General features: G+C 44.8%; 1 protein-coding gene across 6 annotated transcripts in view; it reads left to right on the top strand.

The window, feature by feature from the left end:
• LOC144695783 (electrogenic sodium bicarbonate cotransporter 1-like) overlaps positions 1-21,477 on the top strand; it is a 201,165-nt gene that overhangs the window by 28,240 nt on the left and 151,448 nt on the right. For all 6 annotated transcript variants that reach the window (XM_078567229.1, XM_078566891.1, XM_078566807.1 and 3 more), the window contains exons 4-5: positions 18,543-18,675; positions 20,360-20,520. In XM_078567229.1, the coding sequence (XP_078423355.1) occupies positions 18,543-18,675; positions 20,360-20,520 (294 nt within the window). The remainder of the gene's footprint in view (positions 1-18,542; positions 18,676-20,359; positions 20,521-21,477) is intronic.

The following is a 21,477-nucleotide window of genomic DNA, read 5'->3' on the forward strand; positions in this document are numbered from 1 at the left end:
AAGGCGGTGGTGAGCTGCCTTCTTGAACCGCTGCAGTCCCTGTGGTGTAATGTGGTAAGGCGCAAGAGGCTAGAGTTGGAGGACTGCAGAGATCTCGGAGGGTTGTAGGACTGGAGGGAATTACAGAGGTAGTAGAGGTGCTTTAAATAAACTAGTATCCACCATCTGCTCTGCCTTATTGGAAAGGCAGGTGAGGGAAGCACCACACTGATCACATAAGCACCATTTCAACCTTTCTCACCTGTAGATAGTTTTAAACTAAGTATCAAAGTTTAAGCCGATTACATGCATGTAATATTCAGAATTCTCTAGCAAGGAGAAGGCTGAGGGGTAACTTGATAAAGGTCTTTAAAATTATGAAAGAGTTCGATAAGGTGGAGAAAATATTTTCTGTTGTGGGGGAGTCCAGAACTAAGGCCATAAATTCAATACAGTCACTAATGAATCCAGTCGGGAATTCAGGAGAAACTTCTTTACCCAGAGAGTGTTGAGAATGTGAAATTCACTACCACAAGTAGTTGAAGCGAATGGTATATAGACATGTACCATCAACACATGAGGGTGAAAGGGAGAGAAGGATATGCTGCTAGTGTGGGATGAAAGAAATGTGAGGAGGTTTGTGTGCAGCATAAACACCAGCATGAACCAGTTGGGCCGAATGGCCTGTTTCTGTGCAGTAAGTTCCCTATGGTTTGCACTTACTTTACAGACACCTTGATACGAATGCAAAGCAAAATGATCAATTGTTAAATCCAGGGTATCCTTTCACTTTCCTCTGTAAAAACATGAATGCCAGGTACCATGCACCAGGAGTGACGCTCTTACTCATTCTTTAGCTATTTGGATGGATTTTTCTCTGAATAATTAACTCAGTTCCACGTAATTCCGTAGATCTACAATCCTTGTCATTATTGCTCATCACAATCTTGCGCCTAATATTTCTCCAACTGACAACAGCTCAGGGAATCACTTCCCTTCCTCACCTTGTTTTAAACCTTTTCCCTCCTCCCCTTATTCAGCTTTTGTGAGCTTTCTAGATTGGCTCATAAGCTAACGTGGTATCTGTGTATAATCGAAGGTAAAGCTGTTTTTCCACTTCCTCATCCAGTTAGTTATGAAAGTTTCCCAACTCTGTTCCATTAGCCCCGAGCCCTTTGAAGCAGAGCAGTCACAAGACATACCTGCAGGCTGTGTACTGGCCTGTCTTTTGTAGATGGTACAGAAATGCACGCCTTTATATCGAGAAATGTGAGCAAATTAGTAAATGAATAATTGAGTGAACTAGTGACCACTGAGGGAGTGACAGCGGATTGAGAAATTGAGTGAATTGGTTATTGAGTGAGTGTGTGAATTAGTGAGCAACTGATTTCACTGGGTCATAAAGATTCATCAACATCCAGTGAGACCAATAGGAAAATCACACCCAAAAAATGGCCACAAGGGCCCCCAGCCATGGAGCTATGGCCCTGAAAGGAGATCCAACAGCACCAGAAATGAAGGGGATCATTCCTTTCATTTACTGTGTGTGGATTTTCCTGTGCTCACCGCCATCTTCCCAAGGACAATTAGGAATGGGCAGTAAATGCTGGCCTAGCCAGCGATGCCCACAGCCTGTGAAAGAATAAAAAAAATGCTGGCTGCCAATAACAACAGTGACCTCAAAATTAAATCATCGTGAGTGAAGAGCTTCAGGAGGTAATGAGGAGTGATGGAGAAGAAAGAACTTGTATCAGTGTGGAACCTTCCACAGCCTCGGGGCATCTGAAAACATTCCTCAGCTAATTAAGTATTTTGAGGTCAGTAAAATATAAATATTGGTCAGTACATTGGGGAGAACTCCACTTGAGAGCGCCTAGGTTTAATGTCTCTTCTGAAAGGCAGCCTCTCTGACAGTGTGGCAATACCTCACTACCGATCCTCCAACAGTGCAGCACTCTCTCAGTACAGACCCTCTGGCTGTACTGTGCTCCCTCAGTACTGATCCTCCAACTGTGCGGCACTCTCTCAGTATGAACTCTCTGACTGTACAGTGCTCCCTCAGTACTGACCCGCCAACTGTGCGGCACTCTCTCAGTATGAACCCTCTGACTGTACAGTGCTCCCTCAGTACTGGCCCTCCAACTGTGCAGCACTCTCTCAGTATGAACCCTCTGGCTGTACAGTGCTCGCTCAGTACTGGCCCTCCAACTGTGCGGCACTCTCTCAGTATGAACCCTCTGACTGTACAGTGCTCCCTCAGAGCTGACCCTCCAACTGTGCGGCACTCTCTCAGTATGGACCCTCTGACTGTACAGTGCTCCCTCAGGCAGTGTGGTGCTCAGTGATGCTCGCGAAAGTGTCAAGTTAGATTTTGCGCTCCAGTCTCCGGAATGGGAACTGATGACTTTCTGACCTAGTGACGTGACTGAACCAGTTGGTACAAGATGTATGAAAATGGATTCATTAATTGCACGGTGCACATTTCTGCGGGTCAAATATTTGATATATGATTTCACACAATAAATCCAGGTTAATAGCATCTTAATTGAATTGTAAGAAGACCATCCCTTGACTGATGGCGCCAAAACTGAAAACAATGCTTTGAAGAATCTGACTCAGGGGTGCAATGGTGGATTCAATGAAAAGTATTGTTCAAGGATTTGAGGAATGTGTGTGAAAAATAACTCTTAAATCTCACTTTTCATCCCCTTGGCATCGTCACGTAGACCAATGTAATAAGGATTGTAAGTAATTTGGACACCGTATGCATGACCAACCACAGAAATAATTAGCAATCACTTTAAGGGATTAAAAAAAGAAACAAGTTTCTATAATCTCCTATAAACATCATAGATTAGCCATTTGATATTAATAGTTTATGTTACTTTAAAAGTAATCACTTTAAAAGGAATATGCAGTCATTAAAATGGTCCCTAATCCCAATGGCTAATAGTCAGTACTTGAGCCAAGAACCCTGTTGGCAACTGACCATCTCATTCAGATCCCAAATACTGGTGAACAGAGACAATGTGGTCTTTGTATGGGGCCGCATACTAGGCAGGCCAACAGGGTGCTTTCAACTCTGCATGGAATCAACCACAAGGGGCAGGGTGAGGGAGAGAGGCAGAGACAGAGAGAGAAAGCGAGAGCGGGACAGGGAAAGGGAGCTAGAGAGAGGGAGAGAGAGAGACAGGGAGTGGGAGCGAGAGAAAGGGAGGGAGAGGCAGGGAGAGTGAGCAAGTGAGAGAGAGATACAGAGAGGGAGCAGGGATGAAAGAGAGAGAGAGACAGGGAGAGGGAGAGGGAGCGTGTGAGAGAGAGAGAGACAGAGGGAACAAGAGAGAAAGAAAGGGGGCTCACATCCAAACGCTTCCCCCCTCCTGACAGATGCAGCCAGCCACCTGACGCAGTGGGTTGGTGAACCACCTGGCTCTCTCTGGGCATGGATGGTGCCAGTGCCAGTTGGCCCCTCCCCAGTAGGTGTCCTCTTTGCACAGGAAAGACACAGTTAGTGCCAAAATGCTTTGCAATGTCCAAAGGTAGAGAAAGGTGCCGTATAAATGAAAGTTTTGCATTTTTCTCTTTCATTCTCTCTCCTTTCTTTTTATTTCATTCTTTCACACTCTTTTCCTTCCTACTTTTTCTCTTTTCTCTCTGTTTCTTTTTCTCTTTCTTTCTCTGTCTCTCTCTCTCTCTCTGTCTCTCACTTCTCGCTGATGTTGACATTAATATTAATCTGGAGAGAACTGCAATTGATACTAACGTTGATCTAAGCAGGTGAGTTCATGGCAAGATGAGACATCATCTTAATCCCCTCCACCCCCTCACCCCCCCTGAAGAGCCTGACCTTGGTGCTCTTAATTAGATAATACAAAAAAACCCATGTTATCCTGAGCTGGGGAAAGCTTAATTGACACTGAGCAGCTCTGAGCAACTGGCATTGGACCCTGGCCCTGTGAAGTCGCCTGTGGACTGATTATATAACCGACAGGTGCTAATGCAAACTGACGGAGGAGGAGTTAGCAGAGGGAGAGAGGCCAGAGAGAGGTGAAGGGGGAGGGGAGTGCGATGGCGGCTTGGATGGAAGGGGTGTGAGCGGGGAGGGTGACGCTGGGGGCGGGGGGATTGGGGGGGGGTGGGTGTTGCCGCTGAGAAGGGTAAGGCCTTGGGAAGGAGCTGAGCTGGGGGAGGTGTGGGGGTGGGGGGGGGGGTTGCAGGGAGAAGCTGGGAGGCCAGGAGGGGGGGGGTTAAAATTCACCTTGGCAGGGTCAGAGACAGGCAATATCCCACCAGCTGTCAGCTGGGCTCCCCGCCAGGTATTCAAGTCCCGTTGGCAGTCAGCGGAACTGGCTTCAAGAAGCGGCAGATCGACACAGTCTTGTTTTTGTGAGGCTGTCCAGGGCAAGTTACAACTCTCCATCTCTCTCCACAGACGCTGCCAGGCCTGCTGGGATTTTCCAGCACTTTCTGTTTTTATTTGTGAATCTCAATCCTCCCTTTTTTCCCCACTTTAGACTTTTGTGGGTTTCCCATTTGCTGATTGTAACGAGGCTCTGGTGAGCTTCTGTCCGGCCAAGCATGCTGACAATCATTATTACTCATTATTATGGGCTCTGAATTTCCCCGGACTTTCTGCTTTTGTAGCTTCACAAGGATGGTGATAAGCCTATTCCATCTGCCAAGCCTTTAGTCACCTCCATCTGAGCACCCGCTGCTTTTATGCTCCTTTTAAATATGCCTTTTCCCCATAAATTTCCATATATGTCCCTTCACATTTTTGCTCTATTGAGCTGGATTTGCCCACCACATTGTCCTGTCTCTGTCCTCGTTCAGTCTTTTGCAATCCCTGGCACAACTCACTGTCAGTGGCCAAATTACATGGTGTTGGCTCAGTATCTAAATCCAGATTATCCATTGATTCTCAATCCAACAATAGCACAGGGTTAAAATTCCCATTCTTTATTTCAAATCCCCCCATGGCCTCTGTCATTTCCTTCAGCCCTTCAATCCTCCAGGAATTCTGCACTCTTCCAGTTCTCAAAATGGCTGTTATAAAGATCCTTTTGCTTTATTAATGATGGTGTTAACTTGCACATTGATTCTGACATTAAACTGGGACACTATGGAATTTTGTACAAGTTTGTTAATCATTCCTGTGCAAAAGAACATAAAATTCACACAGAAACAGATTGTTCAGCCCAGCTGCTCCAATGTGATGTTTATGTTTGCTCTGATCCTCCTCCCACCCTGTTTCATCTCGCCCTATCAGCATATCCTCCTGTTCCTTTCTCACTTGTGTTTATCCAATAATGTATCTACATTATTCACCTCAACCACTCCCTGTGGTCGTGAGTTCCGCATTCTCACCACTCTCTGGGTAATGGGGCTTCTCCTGAGTTTGCGATTGGGTTTATTAGTGACTCTCCTATCGCTACGGTACCTATTTTCAGATTCCCCCACAAGGAGGAATGTTTTTTTTGTGCGGGTGGCATTTTATGGCCCCTCCCACTGGTGGGGTTTTCCGGCCCCGCCAAAGTCAATGGACTTTTGGATGGTTCGCTGCATTTTTGCAGCCCCACCCTCACCGCAACAGGGGCTGTAAAATCCCGCCCTATGTCCACCATTTCAAACTCCATAATTTTATATGTCTTTATCAGATCACCAATGTCCCCGAGAGAAAAGAGCCCTGGCCTTGTCATCAGCTAACCGCTCTGTTATATCATTCTTATAAATGCGTTTTGCATCCTCTCGAGTGCCTCTATATCCTCTTTGTAACGTGGAGGCTGGAACTGCCCACAACCGTGTGATTTTCTTTCAGGGATACGCTTTCTTGTAATTATATTCTCACAGGGAAACTCCAAGGCCCTGGAGCCAGTACAGTTTGGACTTTGTCAGCCATACATTACGTTATATTTTTAGCAGAGACAACTGTTTCTCCCAGTTGCAACATGAGACAATTGAGGGATTGGTGTCACTCGAGATGCTGGGTGGGTCTAACAAATATTCACCATGGAATTTCAGGGGCTTAAGCCTCTCATCACAGTTAGAGAGCTCGCACTGTGACTCTTTATATAATGGCGATTAAATTTTAATCATGGTATTACTGCATTATAAATTAGATTGCCTCCATGCACCCACTGATTTTTTTTAATATACTAGACTTAAGCAGTGAAAAAAAAAAATGGTGCAATGAATTATAGCAGCAGGTTGCACCTTAGAAAGGATCAGAGTATTTTTTTCCTCCCAGGTTCGAAGGCTTTGATTTTCGTGCTTCTGAGTAATCTGTATGCAGTTGTGTCACTTGAAGTTTTGAAGCACTGAGCATTGGGCATTTGGAGTGTCCGTCTCCAGAGAGGAAACAGGTATCAAAATCCCACCTTCTAGTGGATGGTGAAGAGGAATCAAAGCTTCATCTGTTGTACACTGTCAGAGTAGGAAAGAATGAAAGACAGGATGGAGCCTTCATTAAAGCCGTGATAGTGATGAGTGGACTTTATACGAACATACGAAATAGGAGCAGAAGTAGGCCATTCGGCCCCTTGAGACTGCTCCGCCATTCAATAAGAGCATGGCTGATCTGTTTGTATTTTGTATTCCTCATTCCCGATAACCTCTGATTCCATTGCCTAACAGGAATCTACCTCTGCCTTAACAATATTCAAGGCGTTGGCATAAAGATTCTGAATTTTACAAAATGTTAACCACAGAAACAGGCCATTTGGCCCAACTAGTCCACATTGTTGTTCATATTCCATATTAGTATCCTCTCACCCTACTTCATCTCCTATCCTTTTCTTTCTCCTGGTATTTACCCAGTCTCCGTTTAAATGCATCAATCTGTTCACCTCAACCACCTCCTGTGGCACTGAATTCATATTCTCACCACTTTCTGGGTAAAGATATTTCCTCTGAACGCCCGATTGGATTTCTTGGTGATAGCCCCTAGTTTGGGATTCCCTCAGGTCATCCCTCAGCCTTCTCTTTTTCTAGAGAAAGCATCCCCAGGCTGAACAGTCTTTCCCGATTGATATAACCTTTTCGTCTGCTAATTCATCTGAATCTGTGGAAATGGCAGGACAGTGGAGCATTGTGCTTGCTGCCTGTCCTGGTCTCAATTTTCCTATTGCTACTGACTGCCTGTTGCACACCTGCGAGAGAAGAGTAATGGGGCTTCCTAACCCATTTCTGGGGATGTACCCTTGTACCCTGGGCCTGCCTGGTGTAGGCTGATAGTAACTGCTATTATTCTCCCTTCACCCAGGTTCCCTGCACATACACTGCAAGACCTGTTCCTGTCCTCTTGAGGTCATATCAGGAAAGAATGAACAGGCTGGGTCACGTGTAAAGAGAAGGCTGAGGGGTGACCTTGTAGAGGTCTTTAAAATTATGAAAGGTTTTGTTAGAACAGACACAGAGGCAGATTGTTTCCACTTACGGGTAAGAGTAAAACTAGAGGCCGTCAAGATACGATGGTCACTAATAAACCCAGCCTAGAGAGTGGCGAGAATGTGGGACTGGCTACGATAGGAAATGGTTGAGGTAAAGGCTATCGACACATTGAAGGGAAGCTGGATCAACACGTGAGGGAGAATTGGAATAGAAGGGTAGAAGCTGATAGGATTCAAGTGGGCAGCTTATCATCATCGTCTCAGGGCAATTAGGGATGGGCAACAAACACTGGCCTTGCGCCGGTGAGGCTCACGTCCCATGAGTCGATATTCTTTTAAGAAGAAGCTCTTTCAAAGAGTCGGTACAGGGTACAATGGGCCGAGTGGCCTCCTTCTGCACTATATGGGCAGGATTTTCCGTTTGGCGGGCGTGGCGGGCAAGCCCGGGAGGGACTGGGAAACGACCCACTGCCCGCGATCGATCCCCCACCGCAATTTCACGCTGGATGGCCAATTAACAGCCGGCAAGAGTGAAGGGCGCGTTGAGGAGCTCAGCGCTGCCGGGGTGTGGTGGGGGGGGAGGAGTATGAGTGTAAAAGTCTGTGCATACCATGGGGGAGCGTGCGCTGAAAGTTCCCTGAAGGCAGGGAGCTCCCTCAGGGAGCTGAACAATTTTAAATTCAAAACTAAAGACTTTTAAAATCTGAAAAAAATGTCCTGAGATGGCACTCACTCACCATAACCTTAACAGGATAAAAACTCCGCCCAAAAGTTAATGGGAATTTTTTTAACTAATTGCGGAAACCTCATCCCGCCCATGGGTGAGGAATGCAGAAGCCGCCTGGCCTATTCACCTGCCCACCAAACGGAAGGACCGTTGGACGGGCAGCGAAAAATACAAATGTATTCATTGCTTAAGGGCCTTCAATGGGCCTCTTCATTGCCGGCAGATGTGCTGCCAACTCTCGCACGCGCCCGCTCACCGAAAGGTCAGAAGAGTGCGCGATGACATCGGGACGTTCGCCCAACACCATCGTGTGTGATTTTATACCCAATCAGGTCGGGCATGCGCCCGCCCGATTGGGCGTAAAATCCTGCTCTATGATTCTCTATATATGCAACACTATTGGCCTTCCCTGTTATAACCCACCCAATATTCAATACTCCAAAATATCAGATCTTGGTGAACAAGACAAACAAACCATTTGTGAATCGCTTAGAATTTGCTCTGTGCGTATCTGCTGATAGTTTAGATTTCACTCTGATATTAAAGCAGATTATGAAATGTATGAATTATTGATCTTTATACTTCTGAAAGACTGATGTAACTGAGAGGTTGTTAAACATTTATGTGTGAATGTGGTTACTAAGAGTTACTGTTTAGCCAAGGCTTGGTTACCAGAAGGCAATCCAATTTGTTAACTCCTTCACTGTCCTTGTGGAGTTGTGTCCATCCTGTGTAAATTACAATATTGCCCTGACACTCAAATTTAATGTAGATAGTGAGTTCAATAAATTGGAGTTTAAAATTGTTTTTCCCTTCACATGGTTCAGTGGGTATATTCTCTGGAGTTTAGAAGAATGAGAGGCAATCTCATTGAAATTTACAAGATTTCTGAGGAGGCGTGACAGGGTAAACACCGAGAGGTCAGGGAATCTAAAACACAGGGGCACAGGATAAGGGGATGATCATTTAGGACTGAGATAAGGAGAAATTTCTTCACTCAAAAGGTTGTGGATCCTGAGAGTTGTCTACCCCAGAGGGTTGTGGATGCTTCATCATTGAATACATTTAAGGCTGGAACAGACAGATTTCTGTTCTCTCAGGGAATTAAGGGATATGGGGAGGAGGCAGGAAAGTGGAGTTGAAGCCCAAGATCAGCCATGATCGTATTGAATGGCGAGCAGGTTCGACAGGCCGTGTGGTCTACTCCTGCTCCTATTTCTTGTATTGTGGATAGCACTCTCACCCCTGAGTCAGAAGATTGTGTGTTCAAGTCCCACTCTAGAATCTTGAGCACATCCCCCAAGCTACCATTCAGAGTGCTACACTGTTAGAGGCACTGTGTTTCAGATGAAATGTCAACTGAAAACTTATGCACACTCAGATGAACATTAAAAAAAAAGACTTGCTTTTGTACAGCACCTTTCACCATCTTGGGACATCCCAAGTCACTCGACAGCCAAATGAAGTACTTTTTGAAGTGTAGTCTCTGTTGTAATGTAGGAAACACAGCAGCCACTTTACACCCAGCAGTGTGATATAGACCAGATAATTTGCTTTTAGGGATGTTTATTGGCCAGGACATCAGAGAGAACTCGCCTGCTCTTTTCCAACAGCATGCTATGGGCTCATTTATGCTCACCCAAGAGGGCAGCTGGAGCCTAGGTTTAATGTCTTAACCGGAAGATGGCACCTACAGCAGAGTAGCACTCCCTCAGTACTGCACTGGGGGTGTCAGCCTTGATTTTTGTGCTCAAGATTCTGGAGTGGGATCATCTCATTGCCACTATTTTGAAGAAGAACAGGGGCATTCTCTCTCGGACAGGATACAATAAAAAGCTTACCATGCAACAGACAAAGGCAATCCTACCTACAAACTCCAACTTCTTTCTCCTTACTTTTCTGTGTTGATAGCAAGACTCACTGTATCCCACTCTCCAGATCACTTTTTCCCAAACCCTCAAAACTGTATAACTCCATCACCTCCTCACATTTTCAGGCTTATAAAAATTGGTTTTGTGTCAGATAATCACCTCTGTCTGCTTTCCCTAATCCTCTGGTGCCGTTTTTCCAACTGGGTGGTGTCCTGTGCCTATGCCTCTTGAAAAACTCAGGAGAAATTTCTTCATTTAGATGAGTAGGACTAATTGGATTATTCTACCAAAGAGCCAGCACATGCGTGAGGGGCTGAATGGCCTCTCTCTTTGCTGTATCATTTTGTGAGTGGTTAGAATGTAGTGGAGCAGGAATGAACAATTTTTAAAAACACGTGTAGCAGAATCAGCAACGTTCAGTGAGGTGACTCTGGAATAGAAAAACGGTTTTAAAAATCCTGACCAGCTTCATTGAAAGGGTTACTGAGGGAAAATAAAAATGAAGGAGCAATCTGAGGTTCCTGGGGACAGCTTTAGCAATGGACAAGGTGTGGATGGACAGTTTAATATCAGACCTAGTCAGTCAAAGAATGTCAATAGATTGAGCGAAAACATTGAGGCTAAAAGTCAAGCGTTGTTGATTGGACTTTGGAGAGATGTACAACTTTAAATATTTGGAAAAAAAAACATTGGTTTCTCTGATTTTTTTTCATGGGATGTGGTCTTCACTGGCCAGGCCAGCATTTATTGCCCATCCCTAATTGCCCTTGAGAAGGTGGGGGTGAGCTGCCTTCTTGAACCGCTGCAGTCCCTGTGGTGTGAGCACACCCACAGTGCTGTTAGGGAGGGAGTTCCAGGATTTTGACCCAGCGACAGTGAAGGAACGACGATGTAGTTGCAGAATGTGGTCCAAGGGTAGGGAAGGAGTGGAGGTTGCACTTAATTCAATAACAACAAAAAACATGATCAATAAATTATGTTTTTCAGTTTTGATTTGATATATCTAGCTGTAAAAAATGCGAATGCCCTTGAGTCTTTAACACAGTCACATCATGAGCCCATTGGGCAATGTGTTGTAACATTGCCCTTACTCCCTCCAGAACTGGTGCTGCGAACTCTAAAAGGGCCAACAACACAATTGTGTCCTCCCATTGCAGAAATACATCTCATTTTAAATCCATTTCAAAAATTCTACCCCAATATCACAAGAGCACCTGTTATTCCTGAAGATCTCAGATGTGCTGATTGAGCAACACTCTCATATTTACAAAGTCAGAAGGTTGTGGGGTCAGCCTGATTGCAGAGACTCAAGTGAAAAACAAGCGAGGCACTCCTGGCACCACCACTGACAGAGTGCTAAGCTGTTGGAGGTGCCAAAAGTGGATGGATGCCAACATCTTATGGATGAGATGCTAAATCAAGTATCCGTGCGTTTTACAGTCACATAACTGTCAGGAAAATCCTTGGCAGATGTAGAAGATTCCATGGTGACTCTTTTAAGGAGAGCACGGGTGTTTCCCCTGGTATCCTGAGCCAATATTGATCACTCAGCTAACATCACTAAAAACCAAATTAGCACATTATGCACAGCAAGACCCCACAAACCGAAAATTGGCTGCCAAGTTTCCTACATTATGGCAGTGATTACAATTCAGAAGTACTTCATTGGCTGTAAAGCACTTCGGAACGTCCTGAGGCAGTTTTTGCTTTACCCAGTTTTCTGCACCAGCTGTTTTGTAATACAAGTTTGGAATAAGGAGTTATTTGGCCTGAGGCCCCGATCTCTCTACCACTGCGAACATCCAGCACGTTCCCATCATTGACCAAAATCTCCCCCGAGCGTAAGGCTGCCAACTCGCGCCCGGAGGTTTTGCCACATTATCTCTGGCATCAATCACCCCTCACCCCCACCCTGCCATCCTGGTTGCCTGATGCGTCCATCTTCACTTGCCCATCCTACCCATGGCCAATTGGAAAGCAAACAAACTCTGCTTTCTGATTGGATAATTGTTCATGGGACAGTCTAACACACACACGCACACACACACTCTCCAATATTTTTAGAACTAATAAACGGAAATATTCAAAGAAAATGGACATTAAAAACGCAACTTTTCTTTTAATGCCCCTGTGTTTTTTTCTGTAAGAATACTGCTCACTGCAGTATCCTGGAGCTTAGTCTTCTTAGACTCCAGGGCAATCCTGGAGGGTCATTAGCAACCTTGCCCAAGTAGGCATCTTATTCTTTCATTACCTTTCCTGGATCCAGTGCTCTATTCTGGCTGGAGCACATTTGAAACCAGTCCCAAGTTCAGCAGGTTACTCCTGGAGGTGTACTAGTGTTTAAACACTAGTAAAACTTGTATTAAATAGAAGGCTGGAACTGGCTGCTGCATTTTACAGGAGTGTTAAAAAGCAGAACGGGCTTAAAATGATTTTAAAGCAGGTGAACTGTTGGTGAAATTATCCCTCTGTCCCTGCTTCCTCTGGTTCTTGAGTGACACACACCTTGAAGTGTCAACATTGCAGTGGAGGGGTCAAGGGTTGCTCACAATCAGAATGGCTTTCTAACCTTTACAAAAATGACTTGCAAGTTTTGGCTGCCTCCAGGAATGTTCTGGTTGATATGGCTTGTGATTGGCATCTACAACTGAACCTAAAATTTACACAACCATTGTGCTTTTGAATTTCCCCTTTCATGACTCATTCTTGCACTTTTATTTTACTAGTCAGGTGCCAGCAACTCCCTCACTCAAATGACTCAATTTCTATAGAAGTCTGGGACAGAGTGTTTGACAGGCTATTCCTTTTTTGCTAAACCCCAATCTGAGGGATTGAGGGGCAGCATTAGAAGGATAGACTTTGACAGCACGATGCTATTCATTTGTCCACTTTATTACCACGCCCCCTGCTTTTTATCCCATAACCCTGCAGATTAGTCCTCTTCAAGCACAGGTCTATTTGCCTTTTGAAAGTTCCTGCTTCCACTACCCTTTCAGATCGTGCGTTCCAGATCACAACCACCCTCTATATGAGGAAATGTCTCCTCATTTCCCCTCTATTTCATTTGTCAATTATTTCAGTTGCGTGTCCTCTGGTTGCTGACCCTCCTGCCAATGGAAACAGTTTCTCCTTATTTACTCTATCAAACCCCCTCATAATTTTGAACACCTCTATTGAATCTCCCCCTAACCATCTCTGCTCTAAGCAGAACAAACCCAGCTTTTCTAATCTCTGCATGCGACTGAAGTTCCTCTAGTACCATTCTAGTAAATCACCTCTGCACTCCCTCTAAGGCCTTGACATCCTTCCTAAAGTGTGCTGGCAGGAATTGGACCCAATCCTCCGCCTGAGGCCTGACCAGAGGCCGGTGGGGTTGCCAACCCTCCAGAATTGGCCTGGAATTTCCAAGAATTGAAAATCAGTCTCCAGGACAGTGCTCTGTGCAATCCTGGAGAAAAATCATAAGGGCATTAAAAAATGGATTTTTTTTTTGGTAGTTTTCTTTGAGCATTTCTCTTTACTGGATTCTGTTTGACTGATAGTCAAGCATCATCCAATTGGGTAATGAGTCCTTTTACTTTCCAATTGATGGGAAGGGAGCGCATCAGAAGGATGGATGTGCTGACTGACAAATGCTGGAGCCTGGGGGCAAGTCATGTGATGAAACATCCAGGAATACATTTAATCACAGTTGGCTACCCTAGAGGCAGGCCAGAGGTTGTAGTGGTCAATTGTGTAAACACTAACTCTCATCTTACCCTGGATTTTGGACAGACAATTTGTAAGTGGCAAGCGGCTTAGATGTCATCAAGGGCAATTTGGTAAATAACAGACAGAACCACCATGATAGCAGGGACATGGACTTGATTCAAGAGGTTCTCTATGTTCCCAAGAGCAAACTAAACAGACACAGGGATCAGTCCTCAGTTTTCTGGTCCATATGCCTCAGTACTGCTGAGGTATTCCAGAATCATATAAGACAGAAAGAGGCCATTCAGCCCATTGTGGCTTGTGCCAGCCCATTGAAAGAGTTATCCAATTAGTCCCACCCCCCCAGGTCTTTCTCCATAGCCCTGGGGATGTATTCCCCTTCAAATATTTATCCAATTTCCCTCTGAAAGTACTATTGACTCTGCTGACATTTCAGATTGAGGGAGCTGCTTTATCATTTCAAATAATGCATTCTGCCCCATGAACTAACTTTAAATGACAATAAAACAACGCGTGCACAGAGAGAAGCATCAACTGATTTATTCATCTCAGGAAAGAGAAGCCAAGTGAAGTAGGTGGTGAACAGCCTTTCACTAATTTTCAAATCCCTCCCTCCGTAGCCTTGCCCCTCCCTATCTCTGTAATCTCCACCAGTCCCACAACCCTCCGAGATCTCTGCACTCATCTAATTCTGGTCTCATAAGCTTCCCCAATTTTAATCGCTCCACCATTGGTGGCCTTGCCTTCAGTTGCCTGGGCCCTAAACTGTGAAATTTTCTCCTTAAACCTCTCTGCCTCTCGTTCCTCTCCCTCCTCCTTAAAACCTGCCTCTTTGATCAAGCTTTTGGTCATCAATCTTAATATCTCCTTATAGCACTCACTGTTAAAATTTGCTTGATAATTGCACCTGCGAAGCACCTTGGGACAGTTTACATTAAAGGGTGCTACATGAATGCAAGTTGTCGTTATTATTTCTTAGTTGACTTAAGTGAATCAAAGTTTTACTGAGTTTTATAAATGAAACAAAAGAGGCACAAACCAGTGCTAAGGTTCTAATGCTTCATGGTTCATCACTATTGATGGTGCTTTCCACAATATCACCTCAGCTGTGATGTGAAGTGATTGCCCATTTTGACGGAAGATGACTAATTGAATTGACTTGGTGTCAGATCATCCATTGTACTTATGGTCTCATCATAAAATGGTGAAGCCATTCACTGACTTCCCCACTGGCAATAGAAACTAAGGTTATGCTTACAAAAAAGACTTGAATTTATATAGCACCTTTCACAACCTCAGGGTATCCCAAAGTATTTTACAGCCAATAGGGTACATTCAAAGTGTAGTCACTGTTGCAATGTAGGAAACATGGCCATCAATTCAAGTTCCCACAACCAGTAATATGATAATGACCAGATAATCTGTTTTTGTGATGTTGATTAAGGGATAAATGTTGACTGGGACACTGGAGAGAACTCTCTTTGCCCTCTTCAAAATAGTGCCTTGGAATCTTTTACTGCCACTTGAGAGGGCCTTTCTCATCCAGTACTGCATTTGGTGTGTCTGGCTGGATTCTGTGCTCAAGTCTCTGAAGTGGGACTTGAAGCCATGACTATTTGACTGCAAGGAGACAGAGTGTTACCTGTTGATCCAGGCTGACACACTGAGGTTAGCTCTGGTGAGGAGCGATTTAGATTTCGCGCAGGCAACAAAAGTGAGAAACCTTTGGCTAAAGCCCAGATTGACTCCCATGTAAAGTGGAGTAAGACCTTCTTCTTTGCTCCTGTGTCAGGCCCTGACTCTAGATTCAGGCTGTATCTACACTGTAACTGCGTCAGAGTGAAGTGAAATCAGCTGGCCCAGATGCTGCGTTTATGGTGTAAAGATTAAAGTGCACAAAGATTAAATGAATTCAGAAACTTCTGTAAAGGTCAGTCTGTGCCTAAACAATGGGCATTGTAAACTGATTAATAAATTCTTTCAAGTGTCATGTTAGAGGAATTTCTCACTAATTGCTTATTTGTTAAATAACCTTGCATAGAATTTACAGGCCACTCAGCCCAACTAGTCTCTGCCAGTGTTTATGCAGCCCCACGAACCTCCCCTTAACCCCATCTCCCCAAACTCCCATCAACGTATCATTCTCTTCCTTCCTCTCTTTATCTAATACCCTCTTAATTACATCTATACCATTCGCCTCAACCACTCCCTGTGGTAGCGTGTTCCACATTCTCACCACTCTCTGGGTAAAGGAGTTTGAATTTCCTCTTGGATTTAATAGTAACTATCTTATATTTATGGGCCTAGATAAATAGGAATTACTAACATATATATAGAATATAGGCATTTATAAACATATACATTGCTGTAATATAATTGTGCTCACACTTTCTAATTCCATAACTTTTGGTCACACTTTTATGTCAATACTTAAAATTAAAACCCACTGGGCAGGATTTTCCAACCCTACCCACCACCAGGATCATTCGGTCCTGCCAAAAATCAATGGACTTTTGGCTGGGCTGCCGAATTTCCTGCAGCGGGTCCCACCACAACAGGTTTGGAAAATCCCAGACGCTGTCTAAACATTTAGAAACAAAAATCCTGTATGTAAACAGAAACAAAAATTGCTGGAAAAACTCAGCAGGTCAGACAGCATCTGCGGAGAGGAACACAGAGTTAAGGTTTCGAGTCCGTATGACTCTTCATCAGAACTAAAGAGAAATAGAAATGAGGTGAAATATAAACTGGTTGAGGGGGGTTTGGGACAGGTAGAGCTGGATAGGGGGCCAGTGATAGGTGGAGGTAAAGGAGAGATTGCCAAAGATGTCATAGACAAAAGGACAAAGGGGTGTTAACGTTGGTGATATTAGCTAAGAAATGTGCTAATGGTGACATTAAGGGTAGAAAGCAGGACGAGCAAGTGACCGATAGCCCTAGTGGGGGTGGGGTGGGGGGATGGGGGATCGAAACAGGCTAAAAGGTGGAGGTAAAACAATGGATGGGAATAAATTTTTAAAAAAGAAATAGAAATAGGTGGGAAAAGAAAAAAAAATATATAATAATTATTAGAAAAAAAGGGGATCTCAAAAGGGGGTGGGGATGGAGGAGAGAGTTCATGGTCTGAAGTTGTTGAACTCAAATGTTAAGTCCGGAAGGCTGTAAAGTGCCTAGTCGGAAGATGAGGTGCTGTTCCTCCAGTTTATGTTGAGCTTCACTGGAACATTGCAGCAGGCCAAGGATGGACATGTGGGCATGAGAGCAGGGTGGAGTGTTGAAATGGCAAGCGACAGGGAGGTCTGGGTAATGCTTGCGGACAGACCAAAGGTGTTCCACAAAGCGGTCACCCTGTCTGCATTTGGTCTCTCCAATGTAGAGGAAACCGCATTGGGAGCAGTGAATGCAGTAGACTAAATCGAGAGCAGTGCAAGTGAAATGCTGCTTCACTTGAAAGGAGTGTTTGGGCCCTTGATGGTGAGGAGGGGGGAAGTAAAGGGGCAGGTGTTGCATCTTCTGCGGTTGCATGGGAAGGTGCTGTGGGAAGGCGTTGAGGTGTAGGGAGTCATGGAGGAGTGGACCAGGGTGTCCCGGAGGGAATGGTCCCTACAGAATACCGCCGGGGGGGTGAAGGGAAGATGTGTTTGGTGGTGGTATCATGCTGGAGTTGGCGGAAATGGCGGAGGATGATCCTTTGAATGCGGAGGCTGGTGGGGTGAAAAGCGAGGAAAGGGGGACCCTATCATGTTTCTGGGAGGGAGGAGAAGGCGTGAGGGCGGATGCGCGGGAGATGGGCCAGACACGGTTGAGGGCCCTGTCAACCACCGTAGGTGGAAAACCTCGGTTAAGGAAGAAGGAAGACATGTCAGAAGAACTGTTTTTGAAAGTGGCATCATCGGAACAGATGCGATGGAGGTGAAGGAGCTGAGAGAATGGGATGGAGTCCTTACAGGAAGCGGGGTGTGAGGAGCTGTAGCCGAGGTAGCTGTGGGAGTCAGTAGGCTTGTAATGGATATTGGTGGACAGTCTATCATCAGAAATTGAGACAAAGGTCAAGGAAGGGAAGGGAAGTGCCAGTGATGGACCACGTGAAAGTGATGGAGGAGTGGAAATTAGAAGCAAACTTAATAAATTGTATGTAAACAGTTGCCTGTAATGGTGCAGTTTCAAGCCTGAGCCAGTAGGAGATGCTGGAATAATTTCTTTCTCTCTTACATTTCTTTTCCAGCTCCATCACCATCTTGTGTTATTTTAAAAAACCTTGAAGTTGTCAACTGATCACGGGCAATGCAATGTAATAATGCCTGATGAAAGGGGAATGTTAATTATAGCTTGTGAAGTTCATAGTGAAGTCTAATGTCTATGGAGATTAAACCAGACTGTAAACTTCTCATCCTTGTCTTGAAATCATCCCCCTTCTATCTCTGCAACCATCTCCAGCACTCCAACTCTCTGAAATTTCTGCTCTCCTTCAATTCTGGCCTCTTGAGCATCCCTAATTTCCATTGCTTCACCATTGGTGGCTTCATGTTAATCTGCCTGGGCCCTGAGCTCTGAAATTCCCTCCTTAAACCTCTCCACCTCCCCCCCACACCCCCACCCCCCAACCCCTCACACCCCCCCACCCCCCCCACCACACCCCACCATAACTCTTTTAAGACCACTCCTTAAAACCTTTGATTAAGAGCTTCTGGTCATTTGTCCTAATATCTCCTTATGTGACTCAGTGTCAAATTCTTGTCAGATCTTCCTTTGAAGCGTTTTGGGCACGTTTTAAACTACATTAAAAGTACTGTATAAATGCATGTTGTTGTGTGTGATTGATTATATCGCAGACAGTTAACAGTACTCTGTCTACCACTGTAGTTTCACCAGCAGCTGAGAGGATTCGCTTCATCCTTGGTGAAGATGATGAGAGTCCCGCTCCTCAGCTCTTCACGGAACTGGATGAACTTTTGGCCGTTGATGGGCAAGAGATGGAATGGAAGGAGACGGCTAGGTAGGAGAACTTACTTGTTAAGAAAATTGCCAATCGAAATAAAAATAAAGAACTGATATTTTCACAGCATCTTCCATGACTTCAGGGCACCCAAAGCCAATGAAGTGCTTTTGAAGTATAGTCACTGCTGCTATGTAAGGAGTGCAGCAGGCAATTAGCACACAGCAAGATCCCACAAAGAACAATGTGATCAATGACCAGACAGTCTATTTTAGAGATGTAAGTTGAGTGATAAATATTGGCCACATGATATGTATGCATCTTTTTTTTTGATTCGCCAGATGTCTGACATATATAGGAACCTATCAACATGTTTAAGAGTCCACAATACAAGCCTTGAGACTCCTACCACCATCTGTAGGTGTGGAGTCCACACTCTGTGTGGAACATCATACTCATCTAAGTGCTGAGAACCTCAGTGCAGTTTGACAGAGACAGTGTTCAGGTTCCCCCTTCACCCTCACTTAAGGAGTTTGTGATTTTCCTTGTCCTCAAGGTAGAGATCATTTATTTAAGCTTCATCTTTTCTCCCTCCCCTTCCTTACGAAGCCAAACCTTCCTTTAAGCCTCCCTTATTCTAGCCCTCAAATCCGCCCCCTCTCTCCAATGTCTCCATTATCTCTCCCCATGTCCTTCCCCAAAGTTACCTTGTCTGTGATACCCACCTCCTGCCTCGTTAGACCCCATTCCCATTAAACTGCTAACCAACTAACCAAACCTTCCTGCCTCCAAAGCTAGCTGATAGCGGAAATGGGTCCCTCCTCTTAGGAAATGTCTCCCTCCTTTTCAAAATCATTATCATCAATCACCTTGTCTAAGAACCCAACTTTGACCTGTTTGACCTGTTGCTGCCCCATCTCCCGGCCCCATCTCCGTCCTCAATTTCTTGCCAAAGTCCTGAAAAGAGCAGAGGAGTTCACCCTGGTCTCCTCGGCCAATATTTATTCCTCAACTAACATCACTGAAATAAATTAACTGGTCATTATCACATTGCTGTTTTTGGGAGCTTGCTGTGCACAAACTGGCTACCACATTTCTTACATTACAACAGTGGCTATACTTCAAAAAGTACTTCATTGGCTGCAAAGTGCTTTGGGACATGCTGAGGTTGTGGAAGATGCTAATGCAAGTGATGTTATTATCTCGGGAGATGGGCAGTTAACGATGCCCGCTTCCCAAGAAGGTATTTCTAAAACTGTAAAATCTCCTTGAAATTTTTGGCTGGCATGTATGCCAGTGTTAGTGTAACACTGATGATTGTGAACATGAACACTGATTTACAATGACTGCCCTAGAATGGTTAAGAAGCTATAGTTCTCGCCCAATATTTGTTGATAGAGTAAATAATGAAACCATTGTGTTAGTCAGTGAGATGGAGCTGGGGACCTGACTTCTGGTTTAACTTATTCATAAACTACAGCAAACAGAGTCTATGTACTCACCAAAGAGTCTTTGAATTTGTAACTGAAACTACAGCAAAGTCTCCCGATAACAGCAGGCTGATTTTTCCGGAAGAATGCGATGAGTGGAGATAGTTACGCAATACGAATAATGTTGTAAAATCAATCCCAGGCACTTACAGAAGAGAGGTCTCTAGGCATGAATGGTGGGGGAATCATCCAATCACCTTGTGGGGTCACTATATGCAGTCGTATTTCTTAACGGCCCCTTTCCTCTTCCACAGGTGGATCAAATTTGAAGAGAAGGTTGAAGAGGGTGGGGAGCGATGGAGCAAACCTCATGTGGCCACACTCTCCTTGCACAGTTTATTTGAACTTCGGACCTGTATAGAGAAGGGATTAGTCCTGTTGGATTTGGAAGCCTCTACTCTCCCTCAGATCACTGGTAAGTTTTCACCTCTGGTTCCCCTAACCCAGCACCTTTGGACATTTTGCTATCACTATTACCAACATATGAAAATGAGGGGCAAGAGAATAAATAGCTGGTTAAGCCTGTGCTACACCTCATGATGGCTGCACCATCACAACTAGACATATCACCCTTCTCCCCGCACCTGACCCCCGCCCCCCCCACACCCCATAACCCCCACAAACCGCCAGCAAAGTAAACTCCAGGGAAAGGCAAAGAAAAAAAACACAGGACTAATTAGGGGGAAAGTACATTGGGAAATTCCTCTCTGACCTCTTGAGGCGATATAACTAGGCTAAGTCATCGCATGGCCCAAGTGTTCCCTGTAAGGACGCTGACCTTCTATACGATGTAATCTCTGCTCCAGTCAGGAACCAGTCCAGCGCCCTCCTGAAGAGATACAGTCAGCACCGAGCACAGCAACTGGCAACACATTCCAGAGGAACTGGGCTATCCGTACTCTTACACAACTTAAACCCTATTGAAATATTTTCAAAAAATTATTGGTCCCAGTGCAGAGATGCACATGTCAGGGAATATGTCAGGAATTGGGCGTGAGGGACACCCTGCACTCCATAGGCTCTCTGTTAGTCGACTCAATGGGTAACACTCTTGCCCCGAGTCAGAAGATAAGAAGCTCAAGCCCCATTCTAGAGATTCAAGGTCAAAATCTAGGCTAACGCTCTGAAAGATGCCAGATCAATGCAATATATATATATATATATATATACAAATTTAGTGCGGTTACTGAGGAAGTGGTGCTCTGTTGGAGGTGCCGTGTTTTGGATGAAATGTTAAACAAAGGCTCTGTCTGCCCACTCAGGTAGATGTTAAAAAAAAAATCCCACAGCCACTATTTTGAAGAAGAGAACAGGAGTTCTTCCTGGTGTCCTGGCCAACATTCATCTCTCAGCTAAGATCACTGAAAACAGG

The sequence above is a fragment of the Cetorhinus maximus genome, chromosome 1 (assembly GCF_964194155.1).
Source record: "Cetorhinus maximus chromosome 1, sCetMax3.hap1.1, whole genome shotgun sequence".
Classification (NCBI taxonomy): domain Eukaryota; kingdom Metazoa; phylum Chordata; class Chondrichthyes; order Lamniformes; family Cetorhinidae; genus Cetorhinus; species Cetorhinus maximus.